The 22,731-nt window shown below is 41.6% G+C and overlaps 1 protein-coding gene and 1 non-coding gene across 2 annotated transcripts in view; one reads left to right on the forward strand and one right to left on the reverse strand.

The window, feature by feature from the left end:
• Positions 1-10,348: 10,348 nt before the first annotated feature.
• Positions 10,349-22,731, forward strand: part of EDNRA (endothelin receptor type A) — a 63,485-nt gene continuing 51,102 nt past the window's right edge. Inside the window, exons 1-2 of the mRNA XM_059066732.2 lie at positions 10,349-10,739; positions 14,962-15,456. Of these exons, the coding sequence (XP_058922715.1) occupies positions 15,037-15,456 (420 nt within the window). The 5' untranslated portion in view covers positions 10,349-10,739; positions 14,962-15,036. The remainder of the gene's footprint in view (positions 10,740-14,961; positions 15,457-22,731) is intronic.
• On the reverse strand, positions 21,041-21,147 carry LOC131759073 (U6 spliceosomal RNA). Its single transcript, XR_009336401.1, has one exon. It is a non-coding gene; the product is annotated as a U6 spliceosomal RNA (small nuclear RNA).

The raw sequence follows: 22,731 nt of genomic DNA on the forward strand, positions 1-22,731 counted from the left end.
TAAAATTCTTTTCCCATTTAGGTTGTCACAGGATATTGAGTCGAGTTCCCGGTGTTATTCAGGAGGTCCTTGTTTATTATCTATTTCATATATAGTAGTGTGTACATGTTCAGCCCAAACTCCTAATTTATGCCTCCCCCCACCGTTCCCTTTTGGTAACCATAAATTTGTTTTCTTAGTCCATGACTCTGTTTCTGTTTTGTCAATAAGTTCATTTGTATCCTTTTTTTAGATTCCACATATAAGTGATATCAGATGGTATGTCTTTGTCTGATTTACTTCACTGAGTATGATAATCTCTATATCCATCCATGTTACTGCAAATGGCATTATTTCATTTTTTTATGGCTGATTAATATTCCATTGTATAGATGTACCACATCTTCTTTATCCATTCATCTGTTGATGGACATGTAGGTTGTTTTAACTTAGCATTCAGATAAAGCCATGGAAAACATATTCACCTTTTAAAAATGTAAATTAGAAATTAGCATCAATAAAAGGCTTTACCTGACATGCAAGCTTCCTTGTCATTGTTCACCTCCATATAAAAATAGAAATAGAATTATTTCCCAAGAAAATAATTTTCCTTTTCCAAAAGTTACCAAGAAGCCTTGAAAAAAAGGCTAATGTAGCACATGCTAACTATAGATGGTGTTGATTTTTCTTCCACCTATTATGAAAGTAAACTTAGCAAAAAGATTTATACTCACTACTTAGCAATGTTTCTGCATGTCTTTTTGCACTGTTTCTAATTACTAAGGTATTTTGAATGTGTGTAAAGCAGAAAAGTTTGCCTAAAGGCTCAGCTTGACAGCCTTAGAACAATATCCCCCTTATTGCAGATCTCCGTGACCCATTCCCACTCTTCATTCCCTTTGACCTCTCTTGACCATTCATTCATTCCTGAAACTCTCTTCTTTCTTTGTGTCACAGACACTGCCCTTCTTCTCTGGTTCTTTCTCGGATGATTCTCTCTGTTTGACAAGCTTCTCACTGAATGCTTTGTACAAAGCTCATCCTCGTTTCTTTGCCCTTTTCTTTTTCACATTCTGTCTCCAAATGAAATGCATCCAACTCTTGGCTTCAGTTACTGATCTCTACATGCTTTAATTTCAAGCCTGAAGCCCTCATATGCCCTTAGATTCAAGCTATTTAAAAACTGAATTCTTCTTCTTCCCACATAAACCCCTCTTGCCTCCCAAACCTGGCTTCCCTTTCTAGGCACCCTAATGGATTCACTGTCCATCTTTCTCACCTGGTCACTTTGCTTACATATTGTCTAGGGCTCCTTTTGTGCGATCACAGCAGAGTTCACTGGTTGTGATAGAGGCTGTAGGGTCCACAGAACCAAAAATACTTACTAGATATCCCTTTACAGAAAATGTTTCCCAGCCTCTTATCTAGCAAATAGGTCTATCCTTACACTTACTGTGTTGTTTTTAAGCTGTTGATTATCTTTTCCCCATTAGACCCAAGGCTTCTTTAGGATAGGGTCGTGTCTTATTCGTTATTGCTTTTTCAAATCTCTATTCCTAGCACAGAACCTGAAACACAGTTTTTACTAAATAAATATTGATGAACCATTCTGAGCTCACTCTAGGAAATTTTAGAGTCATTTTTTAGTCTCTTCTAACTTCATCCCATAGATCCAATCTGTTCCTCACACCCTCCAACCCTCCACAAAAAAAAAAATTCTGGGTTGCATTAGATTGTTTGCACAAATGATTTCAATAATTGTCTCTCTCTTTTCATGCCCTTGGCTAGTCTCCACCAATACTGACTCTGGGCTTGACCATGTTACTTGCTTTGGCCAACAGGATAATAGCAAACATGATGCCAGTACTTGAAAAGTACATGATCATTGGGGCTTGCCCTTTCTTACTGCACTTGAAACACTGATACCACCAGGCAAATGAGCCAGGATAACATGCTGGATGATGAAAGACACACGACACTGATAACTAACCCCTTACTCTAGCCAAGAGCCAAATATTTTAGTTAGCAAGGCCATAGAATGCTGGGTGGCTGCAGATACGTGAGGGCACTCTACTGCATGAATGAGCCTGGCTAAGACCAGCAAAAAATCCACCCAGAGGAGCCTAGCCCAAATTGCTGACCTACAAAATCATGAGCTAGTAAAAAGTTGTTGTTTTAAGCCAACGTGTTGTTTTTGGGGTGATTTGTTATACAGCATAAGCTAGCTGCTACATCAGTCTTCTTCAGTTTAAATGTCCCTAGGATTTGTGCCTTTAACATTATCCCCAAACCACCAAAGCAGTGTTCATCACCACTTTATTCTCTACCACATGCTTCATACTAAAATAATACACCAACCTAACCTGTCTTCTTGCCACTAGTTACTATTCAGATATGTGAAACACTTCTGCCAAATTAATCTTCCAAATCCTTTCTTTCACATATCCTGATCAATGATAAATAAAGACATCTTATTTCCTAAATATAAAGCCCATTTTATATCCTAAATATCCATTTTGATCCTAAAATCATAAGATAATCATAGAATCATAAAACATTTTTAAAAACCTATAATTAAGATGATCTTACAACTTCCCCTTACATATGAGTAAACTGTCTATCCTATGCCTATCTCCCCATTGTATTTTGGAAATACATAACTTGTCTGGTTTCGCACATTCACAGCAGGAGAGGAATTTTGTCTCAGGGCAATTCATACCTTAAGTCTCACCCATATCTGATTTAGATAACATTTAAGTGAAACTTTGGACCTTAGACTTTAGAATTGGTGCTGGAATGAGTTAAGACTTTGGGGGCTGTTGGAATGGAAGGAATGTATTTTGCATGTGAGAAGAACATGAATCTTGGGGTGGAATGATATGGGCTGAATGTCTGTGTCCCCCCCCATATTCATATGTTATAGCCTTAACCTCCTATGTAATGCTATTTGCAGATGGCGCTTTGGGAGGTAATTCAGATTAGATGAGGTCATGAGGGTGGGGCCCTGAGGATGGAATTAATGCCCTCATAAGAAGAGACACCAGGGCTTCCCTGGTGGCGCAGTGGCAGGGAATCCACCTGCCAATGCAGAGGACACAAGTTCAAGCCCTGGTCTAGGAAGATCTCACATGACGTGGAGCAGCTGAGCCCGTGTGCCACAACTACTGAAGCCCATGTGCCTAGAGCCCATGCTCTGCAACAAGAGAAGCCACCACAATGATAACCCGTGCATCGCAACAAAGAGTAGCCCCCGCTCGCTGCAGCTAGAGAAAGCTGTCATGCAGCAACGAAGACCCAATGCTGCCAAAAATAAATAAATAAATAAATAAATAAATATTTTTTAAAAAGAAGAGATACCAGAGTACTCTATCTATCTATCTCACTTTTCTTCCCTCTGCCATGTGAGGGCGCAGCAAGAAGGCAGTAATCTGTAAGCCAGGAAGAGGGCTCTCACCACATCTTGAACATAATGGTCCCCTGATTTCAGACTTCCAGGTCTCCAAAACTGTGACAAAATAAACTTCTGTTGTTTTAGCCACCCAGTTTGTGGGTATTTTATTGTGGCAGCCCAGCTGACAACATCAACATCCACAAGACAAGAATCACTTACATCTCTACCAGTCAAAATTAATTTTCATTTCTATGGACAAGAATCACTTGCATTTCTGTCAGTTTTCTACAATTAACAGAGTCATAAAATAGCTCAAAGATGAGGAAAGGCATAGATAACACAGAAGAGTGCACTAGACAGGACACCTACCAATCTTTTCTGCCAATGTCAAGGTCTATCATGTTTCCCTGACATATCTAAACAAAAATTATAAGATAATTGCCTTTCCCTCTCCTGATCTGAAGTTACTACACATGAGACCTGCTGTCACCTTGTATGGCCAGGCCATTCAAGATGGCTGTTCTCTTGCTCTCTGTACATCCCCTGCTCGACCCATCCCTGTTTCATTTACACTCTACTCACATAGCTGAACTTCCCTCTTAATCATAGAGCCTAATCAATAAATACCTACATACTTGCCCCCAGCCTGAGCTAGTGACTGTTCTAGTCTTTAGATCACAATGGCTCCCCTACAATTGTTTACCAAGGTACTTCCCTGGTGGTCCAGTGGTTAAGACTCTGCCTTCCAATGCAGGAGACGCAGGTTCAATCCCTGGTAGGGGAACTAAGATCCCACATGCCTCAGGGCAACTAAGCCCGTGTGCCACAACTACTGAGCCTGCATTCTAGAGCCCTCACCACAACTAGAGATAAGCCCTCGCCACGCAATAAGGAGCCCTCGTGCTGCAAGGAAGGATCCCGAATCCTGCAATGAAGATCCCATGTGCCTCAACTAAGACCGGACACAGCCAAATAAATAAATAAATAAATATTTTTAAAAATTTAAAAAGTTTATCAAAAGGAAGACCTCTGCCCATGAAGGTACTTAGCCTGAGGGTCTAAGAGGGCCATGCCCCTCTGCTGATTTACCTGGTAACCAATGAGTCAGTTCCCCCTATAAGTAGCAGTCTCCCTATTCCTCCCAGGAGTGAAGATTGCTGCCGTGTCCTGCCTGCTGTCTGCTGTCCACGGTGGGGTATCACTCCAGGGCCCTTTTGCTCAGACATGTAAGATTCCCATCTATTAAACTATTGATGTCTCTGTTGCTGACTCCAGGCTCTGTCTTCGGTCTCAAAGCTGGGCAAGTACAGGGCTTGCAGGCCGGCAGGGTGCAGCCCAATGCAACTCTTTTCACTGTCTCCTTCATTCAAGATCAGGCTTTTTGTTTGTTTGTCTTCTCTGATTGCAAGTGCAACCCACAGTTCCCAAGCCCACATCAGCCTAAGGAACATTCAAGAGTCAGAGTCATAATGACCTCATGATAGCACCCATTTTGCCTTGTCCTCACTAACAAACTCTGGAACCCTCAGGCCCCTTCCTTTTTTTTTTTTTTTTTTTTTTGCCTCACTGCGCAGCGTGCAGGATCTCAGTTCCCCAGCCAGGGATCGAACCCGCACCCCCTACAGTGGCAGCACAGAGTCTTAACCACTGGACTGCCAGGGAAGTCCCAGGCCCCTTCCATCTTGTTAAAGAACCCTGCTGCAGCATTGACATTAAACTCTGCTGTGGATGGTTGGTCTCCTCTGGGCCGATGCAAGGCATCAGATTCCCCTTCCAGCTTTTACTCTCTAGCTCCTCGGATGCCACTGGTCTCCTTGGCCTTAGCCCCACTGCTATGACACCTTCCTGAAATCAGCCAGGTTGTCACCTGATGCTGCTTATTCTGCCCTACCAGTCACCTCACAGACAAACAAGGAAGGAAGAAATGAAAGTGAAAAGATCTATCATTTACTGAGCTCCTGTTTATGTGCCAAGACTTTAGGTACTTTTTCACTCTTCTTCTCCTTTTTTTTTTTTTAACTCCTGTCATTTTTGTTTCTGCTTTGTTAGTTAAAAGTAAATTACATCTCCCCTCAAAGAATCTCCAAAAGATAAGACCGTTCTTCTATATGCCCCAAATAATGACATTTAATTAAATTACTAATTTCTTAATAACATCTAATACCTAGCCCAAATCTAAATTTTTCCAGTTCTCAAAAAAAAGAAATGTCCTTTATAATTGGCTTCTCCAAGCCAGGATCCAATCCAGGGTGGTGTAACTGGTTGCTGTGCTCCTTTAAGTCTCTTATAATCTAGAAAAATATTGATTGATTAATTAAATTTAATTAATTAAATTTTGATTGATTAATTCACTGAAGAGTAAAATGTCATACTTTCTGGATTTATCTATTTGCTTCTTCATGGTATTTGTTTAACTTGTGTGTTTATCTCCTATCTTTCCTGGAAACAAGAATAGCTAAAGTCTTGATTCAAGTTCAACATTTTGGGCCAGATGGAATATGTCATCAGAGGACACCTAATCCAGTCATTAGTGATGCTAAGATTGACTGATTTTTCAGCCCTCCTATGAGGCTGCCAGCAGTTTACAAAACACTGGGCTACATAATTATGCCTTCGGTATATTTTGATGAGATACCCTGCAGTCTTGACCACCAGGTGCAACATTGTTGCAGTGAGAAAACTTTTAGAATCTTCAGCCACCCCTCTACAACCTAGCATTTTGGAATACTTCCTTTTGGAAACAAACTGCCTATGGTGAATTTTAATTAAAAATGGACCTTCAAATCACAAGGCTTGCTTTTTCTCCTCCAGGTCAGTGATGTTCTCTGCCAACAGTGAGTCTCAGCCATGATACTGCCCAGTGCTGCAGTGACAGGATCAGGATCTGGTGTACACTGCCCCAATCTCTCCATCTTTCTTCTCACAACCGGCAGTCCAGTCTTTATTTATCTCTGTGGTTCTTCCCTGAACCCTGCATGTTTTATTGCCCCCAGGGAGCCTTAAAGTGAACACAACATTCCTAGCAAATACTGTGTGATTCAGATCCTTTATTGCAGTTCAGATATGAGGAGCTAAGGAATTAGCGATTGTGAAATGGATCTGCACATTTGAATCAAGAAACTTAAATTCATAAGAACATTTACCCCCAAGGACACATGAAAAGTTGGCTTTTAAGTGGTATCTTGAGTACTTCTTAATCTTCTGCAATTATTGTTCAGGAAATCAATAATGCTAATGTGATGCTGAGAAAAACCATTGTAAATACCATTACAGTAATGCTCCACTTAATGAGCTGCGTGAACTAGAAGTCAAGTGTGATTGAGAAAGTCTCCCTGAAACCCAGAAGACCTGCAGATTGCTTCCAACCCACCTTTCAGGGAAAAGAAATAAACTTCGGAAGCTGAGTTGAGAAACTTAGTCAAATATGTGAATTATATGTTCATTAAAAGTACAAAGCAGGGAATACAATAGTGAGGCGAGTATTAAAAGTCTTGGCTATAGGGAGAGGGGTTACTGGAGGTAGTTAATTTGAATGACCACTCGTTTAAATCCACTGGAGTCATTTTCCCGCAAGTAAAGCGGAGAAGATGAGGAAATAAATCTTCAACAGCTAGAGTTCCTGTTGTTCTCACCTAGAATGAGGCAACCCCAATGTCTTACAAAGGCAGATCTGTGCTGGTGAGGCACGTAAACGTATTTGTTTATATCTGAAGATCTTTCTCAGAAGAGACAGAAAACTGTTTTTATGAACTTATAGGGCCGATCAAAAGGTAATATTATAAGGAGGCAGATTTCAGCCTAATGTCAGGAAGACTATCTTTTATTGTGGTACAATATACTTAAAATAAACTTATACTTTTTTTCAGTGTATGGTTGTGACAGTAAGTGCATTTACATTTCTGTGCAACCCTCCCTACCATCTACCTCCAGAACTTTTTCATCACCCCCAACTGAAATTCTGAAACCCATTAAACGATAAACGCTCATTCCTCTCTCCCTCAAGTCCCTGGTAACCATCATTCTACTTCTGTCTCTAAGATATTGACTATTATTCTAACTACCTCATATAAGTGGACTCATACAATAGCTCTCCTTTTGGATCTGGCTTACTTTACTTAGCATAATGTCTTCAAGTTTCATCTATGCTGTAGCGTGTATCTGAATTTTTTTTCCTTTATAAGGCTGAATAACATTTCAGGTTACACATATATCCCACATTTTATTTCTCTATTCATCCAGAGATGGACATGTGGGTTGTTTCCATCTTTTGGCTATTGTAAATAACGCTGCTATGAATATGAGTATATGGATATCTGTTCAAGTCCCTGCATTCAGTTATTTTGGGTATATACTCAAAAATGGAATTGCTGGATCACACAGTAATTGTCTGTTTAATGTTTTGAGGAACTGCCAACTTGTTTTCCACAGCTGCCGCACTATTTTACATTCCCACCAGTGACCCACATGGGTTCCAATTTCTCCACATCCTTACCAACACTTGTTTTCTGCTTTTTGATAATAGCTGTCCTACTGAGTATGAAGAAAAGACTTTGAATAATTAGACCTGCACCACAGTGGGATGAGCTGTCCCAGGAGGTAGAGGCTGATAGATGTGCTCTACCAAAGACTGAATAGACTGCCACGTTCAGTTGTGCAGGTTGTACTGTCCAAGTGTGTCTGGTCATAGGGTGAATGGGGGCTAAAAACCAGCACATGTTTCACATGCCAAGGTTTGAACCCTGGTGTAGGACGTTTTCTTCCCTGAAAATATTGTCAGCTTGCCAAGCCTTGTGCCTAAAGGGGCACCTTTTTTTTAAATGCAAACAAAGGCACTTATAAAAGCTATTAATTATTCTGGCTGACTCTTCAACGTGAAGAAGCTCTAGATAGAACAGAATAATGCACAGGGTAATACCCAGTCCATTGGACTAGGTGACTATTAAGGTCCCTTTCAACAGTGGTATTCTGTGGATCTCTTTGATAGTATTACAAAATGCCCCTCAAATCCTCTGACATGCCTTGCATCGACAGGTGAAGTCTGTATCCCCTCACCTTGAATCTAGTATATGTGACTGCTTCACTAATAGAATTCGCAGAAGTGACACTATATCCGTTTCTAGGCCCAGACTTTAAGAAACTGGCAGCTACCATTTCCTGTCTCTTGGGACACTCCTTCTTGGAACCCAGCCACCATGCTGTGAGGAAACATAAACCACTTTGTAGGGAGACACACATAGAGAAAACCCAACGCTCATTACCAAGAAAGCAAACTATCTTGGAAGTGGAGCCTCCAGGCCCAGCAAAGATGACAAGCTGTTCCAGCCAAGTCCTGCCCGAATTGCAGATTGATGACTAAGGTATGTTGTTTTAAACCACTACCATTTTAGGGTGATTTTCTTTAGCTGCAGCTGATAATCAGAACAGTCTGTAATATAATGTGACCAGTGCTCCAAACTCACATTTCCACAATGTGCCTCGTACCAACAATGCATTGAAGGACTCCCGGGCAAGGCCTTCTCTAAGGAGCCCTTGATTATATTTTTCCGTAGAATGTTTTATTTTTATTCTTTTCTTGATATTGAACATTTACTCAGGTTATTAAATATTGTCTCATATTGTGATTTTATCAAGGTATAGTTAATTTACAATATTATATAAGTCAGAGGTGTACAACATAGTGATTCACAATTTTTAAAGATTATACTCCATTTCAAGTTATTATAAAATACTGGCTATATTCCCTGTGCTATAAAATATATCCTTGTAGCTTATTTATTTTATACATAGTAGTTTATACTTAATCCCCTACCTCTATCTTGTCCCTCCCCTCTTCCCTCTCCCCACTGGTAAGCACTAGTTTGTTCTCTATTTCCGTGTGTTTCCTTTTTGTTATATTCAGTATTTAAAAAAATTTTTTTAAATTCTACATATAAGTGATTACCTACAGTATTTGTCTTTCTCTGTCTGATTTATTTCACTAAGCATAATACCCTCCAAGTCCATCCATGTTGCAAATGGCAAATTTTTGTTCTTTTTTATGGCTGAGTAGTATTCCACTATATATACCACATCCTCTTTATCCATTCATCTATTGATGGACACTTGGGCTGCTTCCATATCTTGGTGACTGTAAGTAACACTGCTATGAACACTGGGGTGCATGTATCTTTTCAAATTAGTGTTTTCAGTTCTTCAGATATATACCCAGGAGTGGGACTGCTGGATCATATGGTAGTTCTATTTTTTCATTTTCTGAGGACCCTCCATACTGTTTTCCACAGTGGCTGCACCAATTTACATTCCCACCGACAGTGTACAAGGGTTTCCTTTTCCAAGGGGCCTTGATTTTTTTCTCAACTGTCACAGGCAATGGCCTTTGTCCCTCATCTCCTCTCCCACGACCCCATTTAGGATAAACTCTCTATGGTATAGACATGTTGAAACCCACCTTCTGCAGCATCTGCATCCTCCCTGTTTGGATTTCTTGAGGAATCATAGGTTTCTCCGAGCCACATACTGGATCTTTCCGCAATCTCTCCAGGGCCTCCTGCTTTGCCCTGAGCCAGTACTAGGTAGCCCTGGGGTGCTGGCTTCAAGGGACAAGATAGAAACAAAACGTCATTGATCCAGTAAACTGCTGTCCACGTTGGCTCTTTTACCTGCTATAAGCTTAAGAGGGAACCTACAAGACAGCAAAGGGGCAGGGAACGCAGAGCAGAAACCACGCTCTCGGATCCTGACTGCAGTCACTCCCTCCAGATCAAATCTGCCTGCACTTACTGGGAAAGGAAAGTTTTCTCTGCAAGGCCTTCCTCAGTTCTGAGTCTTGTCTGTGAAACTACCCTCCTCCTCGATCACCGTCCCCTCACCACCACTTTCATTTCAGGAAGGAAATAGTTAAAAAGACTCCTACCCTTCAGGGCCTGGGAGGGGGCGGCAGCCTAGTGCTTTATAGTGGCTGCATCCCTGGAGGGCTGGAAGGTTTGGACATTCTTGCCGCCCTAGAGTAGAGGAGAAGGTCTGGGAGCTTTGGGAGAAGGGGAGGACAGACGGGAGGCGTGTTCCTCCGGAGTTTTCCTTTTCTTGCGAGCCCTCGTGCGCGCGCACAGTCATCTCTTTGGTCTGGCGATTGCGGACGGGAGGTGGAGACGCTCCATCCCACCGGCTGGCCGGAGGCGGGCGGCTCGGGGAGGACCTCCCCAGAGAAGCCGTGCCCAGGAAGTTTTGCGAAGCGGAGGCAGCGGTGCAGCCGGGGCCGCTGCCGCGCCGGAGCCCGGGACACTCGCCACCCACCCTCGCCGCCTCGGCTTCCTCTCGCCCAGGCGCCGCGCGCGGACCGGGCAGCCGTCCGCGCCCGCCGAGCTCCACGGTCGGTGCAACTCTTTTCCTTTAGGGGTCCCGAGCTGGGTAGGGGAGACGCCGGCGGGTCCTTCGGTCGGGAGGAGAGGCGAGCCTGGAGCGTTGTAGCCCGGCGCCTGCACCTCCTGCACCGGGGCTGGCATCACCTGCCAGAGGGCGCGAGGCGGCGCGGGCGCCTTCCTGGGCGGGGTGCGCTCCGGGCACGTTGGGGGTTTGGGAAACTGATCCAAGGCGCCTCCGCCTCCCCAGGCGGGCGTCGGATTTTTAGTCAAAAAAAAAACCCCAGCAGTTCTCCCCGAGTCTCCCTTTCCCCGAGGCTTGCGAGAACTTTGTGGAACCTCACGCCCTTGTTGTTCGCTCAAGAGCCTCCTTGTGAAGTTTGCCCCGCAGCCTGCTTCTCCTCCCGCACGCCCGGGGCATGCCAAGGGCACTGGGTGCGAGGAACAGATGTGTCTGGAAAAACCCCAGGGCAACTAGTTTGGAAACCTGCCCGTGGAGGTCTGGGCGTTTTGTTCTGTGCCCTCCTTTCATGGACACTTGTTGCCCTTCACGTGCTGAGAGCAAGGGCTGTTTCCCGTAATCAGCCTCCGTTTAGACTATCCTAATGGCGTTCCGGCTATGATAGACCTGACGGCGGAGCGGGGTGGGCTGGGAGGCCTATTAAAGTCAGGCGTTGTCAGTCAGGAGAGTTACTAATTTCTTACGCACCGAGCAAGACCCACCAAAATAACTTATTTCGAAGTTCCTAGTTTATTTGTTTTTTTTTCTCCTCCTGTAGATATTTATGACTCCTCCCACTCCCTCTGTTTTGTGTTAAGTAATTGAGAAACACCTTGGCAGTCATTTCATGTAAATTACCTGCTCTAAACTCTTGCCTTGTGGGTAAGGTCGGAATTTCCAAATTGCTAATTACGAGTGAACTTTGATCCTGAGAGTCTGAGATGTTAAACTGTTAAAGCACAAAGGAGTCAGTCCTCTTGCTTAACAATAGCTTTTTTTTAAATTAAATTTATTTTATTTATTTATTTTTGGCTGTATTGGGTCTTCGCTGCTGCGCACAGGCGGGTGGGGGGCTACTCTTCACTGTGGTGCAGTCTTCTCATTGCCGTGGCTTCTCTTGTTGCAGAGCACGGGCTCTAGGCACGCAGGCTTCAGTAGTTGCAGCACGCGGGCTCAGTAGTTGTGGCTCGTGGGCTCTAGAGCACAGGCTCAGTAGTTGCGGTGCACGGGCTTAGTTGCTCTGCAGCATGTGGGATCCCAGACCAGGGCTCGAACGTGTGTCCCCAGCATTAGCAGGCGGATTCTCAACCACGGTGCCACCAGGGAAGCCCTTAATGGTAGTTTTTGAACTCCAGCAAGTCCTTAGACCCCAAATATGAAGAATGCTGAATCTATAAACCATCAGGTCTGAACCTGAGGTGCTTCACTAGAGCTATGACTGATTATGCCTGATGATCTGAAGCACAGCGTGACTTAGAGGAATAAGCTACAGACTCATCCTTGGAGGAACATGCATTTGAAAGGGTTTTTTTTCCTTTGGTTTTGTATCTTTCACCCAATGATGACATGGCAGCCACGTGCCTTTGCCAGGTATCCCTTAGTTCTGCAGCTTCATATGTGTAGAGAGCTGAAAGAGATGTCTTCAGAAATTATTTCTGTGGTGGCATCATTGTTGGAGGAGAAAGAAAGTGGTTTTCATGGTAGCTGGCGCACACTTTGATAAGAAACCACAGATTTGATAAGACTTCTCAGCTCCCGCAGTAATCAGCTCACCAAGCAAACCAATGTGCTGACGTTCAAAGTTCAAACACGAGTGGTACTTTTGTGAGCGGTGTCAACCCACCATAGATATAGCCAGGTCAGTTCACGAAATAGCCTCCTAGCAGACTCTGATGGGCAAAGAGCCATTCCATTTCTGGAAAAGGCCTTCTCTCTTTTACTTTTAAGAAAACTCTTTCTGAAGGTTCATTCCTGTTGGGCAACTGGGAGGCTTTAGTCATTAAACAGCACAAAATACTGAAGGATTTCCTTTTTCCCATCTCTGATCTGAAGGGGAGGATGACAATATGCTTTGTTCTTAGAGTTCTTCTGGTCTCCACGGCGAAATGGAAATAGCGGCGTTTCGTAGGTCTATCAGCATTTGGTCAAATACTCCAAACTGTAAGAAGCAGAAAAAAAAAAAAACACCCCAAACCGCAAACTGCTTATAATTAAGTCTAGGTAGAACTGTATGCCCAGTATGCCCCTAGCTTAGAAAAATTGATATTTTAAAGACTTGACTGAGTCAAGTCATATGAGCAAAGTAGAGTGAGGTGTTTTACTGTCCTGCCACTTCTTGGCCACAAAACTGTGACAACTTCTTCAAGGCTCAGTTTCCTCATGATATTGTCCCTGCCTACCTAGAGTTGTAAAGCCCAAGTCAGACACCAAATACTGTATATAATAGATTACTACTATACGTAAAATGTTATTATTAATTCAGTTTCCTGGGGGGAAATCTCTGGGGAAGGCAGAAGTATGCAGTATTTGCACCTTATATTTATTTTAGACCTTCTGTACAATTTGAATAAATCTTATTTCATCCATATATCGACTAAGCCCTAAACTTTGTTGATAACCAAGATAACTGTCAAAATTCCTAACAGTTCATATCAAAATTCATATCAACCATGAATAGACTCAAAAGGACACAATTCTTAAAACTTAAGTTGTGACCTGGGTGTACTCATCATACACACACACTGCATCATAAATGAGCTTATGGCCTTCATTTAAAGATTCACAAAAATTCACAGAAAATATACAAAATATTAAAATGGGAAGAGCCGTTTTTATTTACCTTTACTTGCTGTGTTATCACCAACCTCCCTCATTTTTCCAGCATCTTTTCTTCAAGAAGAAACTTAGATCTCCTGAACAAGAAGGGCCACTTGCTCTCTGCAAGTGACTAAAACAAAACAAAACGAAACAATGAAATGGTCTTTTGAGAATATCTAACCAACCTCCAAAGTCTATTGCTTCTTCAGAACGCTGGAAACATTGTTAAAACACTTTAGATGCTAAGAAGTCATGAGAATGAGAGACAGTACAGTCTAGTGGTTAAGAGCTCAGGCTCAAAGTCAGACTAACCTGCCTTTGAATCACAGCGGCACCACACCAGCTATGGCCTTGACAAGCTACTTGACCTTGTGTTTCCCTGTGTTTATGATGGAACCATGTATCTGCTTCAGAGGGTCACTGTATGGATTAGAGGGCATCACGCATGTGAAGTGCTCAGCACAGTGACTGGTCGTAATCAATGTAGCTATAAAGGATGTTGTATAAAGGATGTTTGGAAAACCAAATAGTATGCCTGGCCTGAGAAAGTCTATTACTCCTAGTTTCATTCATTGGCAAATATCCTGATAATAATTTCTGACGAATGGAAAAGCAAAATAACTCCTGTCAGAAGATGTTGATTGTACACAGTAATCATCCAGGTTTTCAATAAAATAAATATTTTGTCTTTATCAACTATCTCAATTTTAAATGACTAAGATTGTTAAATGTGTTGATGGTGTTAATCAGAGTTCTGTTTTTAAATGAACATTTCATAACACTTCAAATGGCTACCTGAGCTGCATGTTATTCTCATGTTCATGATTTGCCATTGGCAAAACAGCACACATGTTGGAATACTGAATTGTTAATTACAGAATTTGGTGATTTTATGCCTTAATACTACATAACTTTCACTCAGCATATAATGTCTTTTCTCTTCCATTTATAACTAAAATATTGTTATCTCAACTCGTGAAGATTTTTTGTAATTCAGGCTATCTGCCTAGGTGTAATGGAGAAAAATAAATAACTAAAATATTGTTATCTCAACTCGTGAAGATTTTTTTGTAATTCAGCCTATCAGCCTAGGTGTAATGTAACTTCTTCTCTACTACTTGAAGGAAAAACTGCCATGTCCTCGTATTATCATCTAGATGTAAGTATAGCTATGGACAAAAGCGAGAGAGACAGAGACAGAGACAGAGGCAGGATACAGAGATATAACTTGCCCTAGTAGAGCTCTGATCTGTTCTTCTTTCGTTCTGCCATGGGGTAACCTGACACAGATATATCTTATCGAATTACCAGATACATCCTGCTTTTTAATTGAAGCGGTAATTATCATTGACTACAATCTTATTGGCAGCTAGATTTTTGTAACCAAAATTATTTTTTCTCTTTTCTCTTTTCAGGTAGAAGAAGAAAAAAAAAAAAAAAAAGGTGTCAAAGCAAAAGGATAAGAGACCTTTCCTCAAATCTGCATCAAGATGGAAACCTTTTGCCTCAGGGTGTTGTTTGGGTTGGCGCTGGTTGGATGTGTCATCAGTGATAATCCTGAGAGCTACAGCACAAATCTAAGCACCCATGTGGACGATTTCACCACTTCTCGTGGGACAGAACTCAGCTTCATGGTTACCACACATAGACCCACGAATTTGGCCCTCCCCAACAATGGCTCAATGCACAACTATTGCCCACAGCAGACTAAGATCACTTCAGCTTTCAAATACATTACCACTGTGATATCGTGTACTATTTTCATCGTGGGAATGGTGGGGAATGCAACCCTGCTCAGGATCATTTACCAGAACAAGTGCATGAGGAATGGCCCCAACGCACTGATAGCCAGCCTTGCCCTCGGAGACCTTATCTATGTGGTCATTGATCTCCCTATCAATGTCTTTAAGGTAGGAAGTAACCACAAATGCATTTGCAGGTTGGAACATATGCTCTGGTTCCACAGTCGAGAGAGGTGCTGCAGACTTTTCTGTACTTTGGAATTTCAGTCTGTGTTTTTACTGAGAGCCATTTCTGCTCTCTTAAAACTGGGTGACATGTGAAATTTTTATTGTTTGTTAAATGTGACACTGATTTTCTAACTTAATTGTTGACAAAACAGCATTTCAGGGATGAGTCTTCAAAGTCACGGCCTTGCATGAATGGGATTCTCATGCCAGCCGTGAGCTTGCTGGGTAGATGGGCAGTCTGGGGAAGATCCCTGGATTTTTCTGACATTCCATTTCCAGGGTAAGACCTGCTGAACCCAGAAAGTACTTAAAATAAATTTATCTGCGGTTTTGGTTACCTTTTCAATGTGACGCTATTCGGAAGCCCGATATCCATAGTATGGCTTGAAATGAGAAGGGCTTATTTTATTTTGACCGTCTGGATGATTGAAGGCAAAGGTCATGCTGGCTTCCGCAGTTAAGGCAACTTAGGGGTAACGGGTGCACGAGATGGCAGGCCAGTGGTGACCTCATTGAGCAGCATTACTAAAACTGTTTAAAACAGGCATCAGTTTACTGTTGCCTCCCGCATTGCTTCAGCTTACGTTCATGGAGCACCTACTGTGTGCGTGCTGCAGAGCTAGGCAACAAGGATCCAAAGACAATCAAAGGTAGAGCCTGAGTGGGAGGAGAGGAAGAGAACTCACCCACTGTTGCTGTGACCACCTTGCTCTAGGGACTAGTTAGTACCAAAACAACTAAAGCCAAAAGGAATTAGTTATTCCATATTTGGTCTAGTGGTTGTGTGGGGGAAGTTGCTGCAAGAATTCAAGTGAGCTAAAATTCAAATGAAATTTCATCATCTGTGTCAGATGTTTTAGAATGTCTTTATTCCTAGCACAGGGAAAGCACTTTCCTCAGCCTTTAGTTTTTTGTCTTCTATGTATTATCTGTAGAAACAAAACTATTCTGAGCAAGAATATTCTGAAATATGACTTGAAATGGAAAGTTTTGTCAGCTGAAGACATGATTAGTTTTAAGTGAAATAGTAGTATCTTGGTTTCAAGTAGATACACTCCAACTGTGGTAAAATGAAACTAGCCTACCAGAAAAAGCAGTGGTCTAACCATAAAGATGAAAACAATGATGAAAATTTTGAACATTACGAGGAAAAATCATCTCAAAATTACTCCAATACACTGTTTGCAAATTTGGGGAAATTAGACAACAAATGAAAATTTAAGGGACTTCCTGGTGGTCCAGTGGTTAAGATTCCACCTTCCAGTGCAGGCCAGTGGTGACCTCGGGGGGCATGAGTTCAATCCCTGGTCAGTGAACTAAAATCCCACATGCCACGCAGTATGGCCAAAAATTTTTTAAAAAGAAAAATTTTTTAAATCACATACCATCTCTTTCCACGGAAGAGCAAGAATACATGTGTTTTCTATTTGAACTCAAAGCAGGATTTCAGAACCAAATTAGGAGGCAAAATTGAAAATATGTAAATAATTTTAAGTATTTAGCATATGCTACAGAACTTTTTTTCTTTTCAAAAGTTTTTGATTTTCTCTTAGTGAAATATTACACGGACTCAACACGACTTTCTCGGGACATCTCTCTTTAATAAGAGATTTGAAAATGTTGACATGACTCATTCACAATCACGGTGCGGAGTATTAAACATTGATTGTTCACACTTACACAACTAGTTAACCAACGCATTATGGCTCAGGAAAATAACATAACCATCTCTGATTAATAATTCCCATTTGACCATGTGCAAAAGCAACTTTTTTTTTTTTTTTTTTTTTTTTTTTTCGGTAAGCGGGCCTCTCACTGTTGTGGCCTCTCCCGTTGCGGAGCACAGGCTCAGCGGCCATGGCTCACGGGCCCAGCCTCTCCACGGCATGTGGGATTTTCCCGGACCGGGACACGAACCCGTGTCCCCCACATCGGCAGGCGGACTCTCAACCACTGCGCCACCAGGGAAGCCCCCAAAAGCAACTTTTGACATAACCATATCTGCTGAGAAAGAGACTTGCTTATCTCTTTGAGGTGCTACCTGCTATTCACAAGACTAAACTTCATTTCTATTCCATAGCAACATTTTAAGTCAGATCATCTGAAATATCTCCAAATTCGGTGAAAATCCCAATAAAACTTTGTTTTACATTCATATAGCAATGGGCAAAAACTGACACTTCCTTATTTGACCTTATGATTCTTCCATCTTGGGAATCCAATAGTTTATATACCTTATTGTAGTTCTCAACAATGTGGACAGTTTGATGTGTTTTTTTTCATAGTGGGAGTACACTTGTATAATTCCTGTTTTTCTAAAGCTCATGTAATGAACCTTTAACCAACATTAATTTTAGAAAGTAAACCTTTGGGGTTAACAAAAGAAATACTCTTTAGTCATTTCAATCTTCTTCCAGAGGAAAAGAGAGAAGCATTGGAGTGAACAGAAAAGCTTCACAATATTTGAGCGTTTTTTCTACTTCCTCCTGGCAGTCCATTCCTCTAGGTTAGGAAACCATAAGATGTTACTGTTCCTCTGACTTCTGCCCGGGAGAGTCAAAAGAAATCCTTCTAAGCGATGTGCGCTCTAGGTCCTCATGCCTTTTCTCCACAGCTGCCTCCTGCTCTAAGAGTCTGATGCTTTGGAGTCTCATATATCAGACCTGTGGATTCCTCTGACCATGTCAAGCTACCTCTGCATTGCAGGGCAAAGTAGTAGCCATCCAGTCTCACTTTACCATTATGTTTAGGTATTGATGAAAAATGCATAGACTTGAAGAACATTCTATTAAAGGGATGCATGAAGCTTCTTTATCTCCCCTATTATTAGAATTAGGTTGAAAGAAGAATGGTTTAAAGGATCTGCTATGTTCGTCAAAGAAAGATAAGTTTTCAAATCACACAGGTTATTGTGTTTAACAATTCTATCAATTGCTTTTAGACTCAGTTTTAAGGTATCTCCAGAGGGAGAACGTTGCACTGAGCTAGGTTAGAGTCAGAGTGAGTGAAAGTAGTGTGAAGATTGAATCTTGGGGCAAGTGAGACTTGCTGATTAGACTGTAGTAATATTACAAGAAAAAGGAGAGCACATGATAAAGTGTTCTTTCTATTCACATTTTATTATCTTTCTCTCACTTTGAAAGAGTTGTACTGAAACTGTTTCATATATTGATATGCTGTAAAACACAACTGAAAATCAATGCAGCAAGTATATCAGACAGCTAGGCTGTTTCTGTTCTGTCATTATCCCATGCAGCTAGTGCTGGGTAGCTTTGGATCGTCTGTGGCCATGGAAGAGGGGTTCACTACACATCTGAATTTCCAAGTTTCCTAGTTGATCTCTATAGCTTCAGGATTTCTTCTGCCAGGATGTACTGGACTTTGCGTGTACTTATCGAGTGCTGCTCTTCTCAGAAACCCCCAAGAGCTCCTGCTTCTCACTGGTTCCTAACACACATGTGCAGCTCTTGTCCTCATGTCATCACTACCCCTAAGTAACATTCTCTGCCCTAAATGTCATTCTCAGAGAGACTGGATATAGTCACTGAATTGCTGCTGCTGAAGCATGTACAGATCCTAAATTTTAAAATGAATTAGGGGCTTCCCTGGTGGCGCAGTGGTTGAGAATCCGCCTGCCGATGCAGGGGACGCGGGTCCGTGCCCCGGTCCGGGAAGATCCCACATGCCGTGGAGCAGCTGGGCCCCGTGAGCCATGGCCGCTGAGCCTGCGTGTCCGGAGCCTGTGCTCCACAACGCGAGAGGCCACAGCAATGAGAGGCCCGCGTACCGCAAAAAAAAAAAAAAAAAAAAAAAAAAAATTAGGTCTGGAGTTATATACATTTCTTAGAGAAGAAATAACCCAGGAAGTGGAGCGAAATTCCTCTAGCCCTTGCTTACACTGTGCACGTGCACACACACACACATACATACACTACCTGGTGATAAAAATCGGTCTGAGACAATAAAATGTAAGACAGAAGGAACCAAAAGATGCAAATAAATGCCAATTACCTTCTTGTTTTTCAAATGGCAATGTTAAAGAAACGGTATTATTTATCAAAGGATTACTCTAATTTGGAATTGTGCAAAAAACATCATTAATTTCATGAGCAGACTGACAAAACCAGGAGAGAGGAAGGAAAAGGAGTTAGCAGACCCTTTCAAACGTTCACACTTGTAACCTAAACTGATGATGGATTCAATTTGTCAAGAAATTACACTCTCTGATATCCTGAATTTTCAAGGAATGCAAAAAGTTAGGCAAGTAGATTAATCTGTATATAAAATATTTACATTCATTACAATGGCAAAAATAATTAAAGCACTGTATCTGTGTTTAGAATCCAAAAATGCCCCCCAATGACTAAATGCCAATACAGATTAGAAGTATAGAATTTAATAATCATATTTTTAATGATTTATTTATGCCCTAGCGTGTCATCTGTAGGGAGATGGGTTTTAATTTTGAATAGAGTGGAAACCCTAAAAGTGATGTTTGTGCATGGGTGGGCCAAAGCTTGGTGTCATGTGCTTTCAAGATAACCATCACCCAGATGTGCACACGGATATGCCCATAAACCACTGCACCTTAGCCTCTTAAGTAGAAACAGAAGTGTGGAGAAATATATGTAGGAGAGAAGTAGAATGGAGAGGATGAGATTGATGGCCATGGGAAGAGAGAGGCAGTTGAGTCCAATGACTTGGCATAGAAATGTCAGCACAGCAGGGAGTTGGAACCAGGATAATACTGTAAATGAATAATGTCTCCACTTAGTGTGTGGGGTAAAGCAGATCTCTGAGAACAAATGAAGCAGCCAGTGATACATCCAGTAATCGGCTGTTGACTACTTTAGTCCACTGTAAGCAACCACATCTTCCTGAGGACAACGATGAAAAATAAACAAAATTTCTGTATGAAATTATCAGGAATATTTTGCAGTGAAAAGCCAAGATTCCCAATATGTTGCCCTGGCAGAGGATCTGAGCAATGTGGAAACCAGAGACATTCACACAAAGCCAGTTTATCTCCATATTCACACAGCCTTTGACATCTTGTGCAACTGGGATCCATCCTGTTGGGGCAGCCATACAAAAGTTGTTTCTTGACACATCAAATCACAACATATAAGTTGTATGCCTCAAACGTAGTAGCTGTTCAATTAATGCTTTTTGATATGATATAATAAAATCATATCAAAAGGATATGATTAAAATTAACTTCTTTTTTTTAATTGAAGTAGAGTTGATTTACAATGTTGTGTTAGTTTCTGGTGTACAGCAAAGTGATTCATTTATATATATATATTCTTTTTCATATTATTTTCCATTATAGGTTATTACAGGATATTGAATATAGTTCCCTGTGCTATACAGTAGGACCTTGTTTATCTCATTCTATATATAATAGTTTGCATCTGCTAACCCCAAACTTCCGGTGCACCCCTCCCCCACTCACCCTCCCCCTTGGCAACCACAAGTCTGTTCTCTATGTCTGTGAGTCTGTTTCTGTTTCGTAGATAAGTAAAAAATATGGGAACACTTCACAAATTTGCATGTCATCCTTGCCCAGGAGCCATGCTAATCTTCTCTGTATCATTCCAATTTTAGTATATGTGCTCCTGAAGGGAGCACTAAAATATACTTGTAATCAGATTTTTCTGAGACCTTCAAATTAAAATATCGATGATGATGATGGTGTTGATTTGTCAGAGGGATTCTTCGTTTACAGACAAGGCACAGGGTATTATCTGTGGTCTGCACATACTACTCCCCCAAGCTGATCCAGTTACACACCGTTGCACATATGTGATAGATGTTTACCTTTTACTCATCATCAAGCAAATAAAGACAGGCCTTTCTCAGGTATTCCAGTAATAGCGCTATAATCGTAAAATTAGGTATAGAAACTGTATTCCCTGAATTTTAAGAAAGAAAATGTGTCCCTTCACCAAGCTCTCTGTCCCTTGAAGGTACATTGCACTCCAGCTCATCATGTCTTGTTAGATAGCTCTGACCCTGCCTCATCTCCAGGCACCTCTCTCTTCAGGTTTTTCCTCTACCCCACTTCACTCCAGCTAACCAAGAGTACCAAGATGATTCTTCTAACCTTGAGTATTTTCCCTCATGCCTTCTCTGGCTTATTCCACTTTGTTCTTCAGATCTCAGCTGAAGCATCTTTTTGTCTGGCAAGTATCCCTAACATAGACTAGGTCAGTGCCTTTCTCATGTGCTCCCATGACACCTTCTAGTAACCCCCTAAGAGCATCTAACACACGCTCTGTTGTCCCTGCCAATTCGCTTGCCTGTCTGCCCCACTAGACTGCAAGTCCCCTGAGGCACACTGCCATGATTCTCACTTATCATTGTATCTCCACATCCAGCACTGTGCCCAGCTTTCAAAATATTTGATGCATGAGCAAAATACGCATTTTGCTCAAATACTCTATTTGCCTCTGTAAGAATGTTTTTCTCCCATGAAATTCCAGATCTAAAGGCAGACTTGCTTTTTGAATTTACCGAATCTCTACTTCTTTCCTGCAAACCAGGGATGTCTCAGGGTCCATAAATCTGTGAAAAATCTGTCAACCTAGAGTGACACATAACAGGATTGTTTTCCCCTTGTCCCTTTGTCTTTAGAAGTCAAGAGTTCTTGTTCTATGGTTCCGGAATTATATTGTTTAATTTCCTCTCTCTCTGGTACATATAACCAATTGAAGAGTCTCTTTTCAAGATTTTTGTGCAAGATGCATTCTTTGAGCATAGCTGTAATTGTGGTTTTGATTGAAATATTAAACCTACAAGTGATTTGGAATATCAAAATGAACATTCATATCACAAAAGATTTTAGTTACTCTTTAGAGAACAGGAAATATGTTGATTTTCTAGCATGGCTAAAACACGAGCACATTGCAAATCATTATGCTAACCAGCTGACTTAAGGATATATGTACATAAAAAATAACAGAGTGATACATTTATTACCCAACTTGCTGTTTGTTATAAGGAAGTTGCTGTCTGGAAAGGCTTCAGAACCCTCTCCAACTCTACCTCCCCTTCTGACTTTTCGTTTCCTGTGTCTGGGAACCTCATTGCTTTCTCTCATGGTCCTGTTAAGTAATTATTCTCATGTGAGGTTACTGGGCTAACCCTCAGCATTTGGTTCACAGCACAGTTATTCCTGTTTCAGTGATGGGGGATGGAAACCATCCGTAACTG

Source organism: Kogia breviceps, chromosome 6, assembly GCF_026419965.1.
Source record: "Kogia breviceps isolate mKogBre1 chromosome 6, mKogBre1 haplotype 1, whole genome shotgun sequence".
Taxonomy (NCBI): domain Eukaryota; kingdom Metazoa; phylum Chordata; class Mammalia; order Artiodactyla; family Physeteridae; genus Kogia; species Kogia breviceps.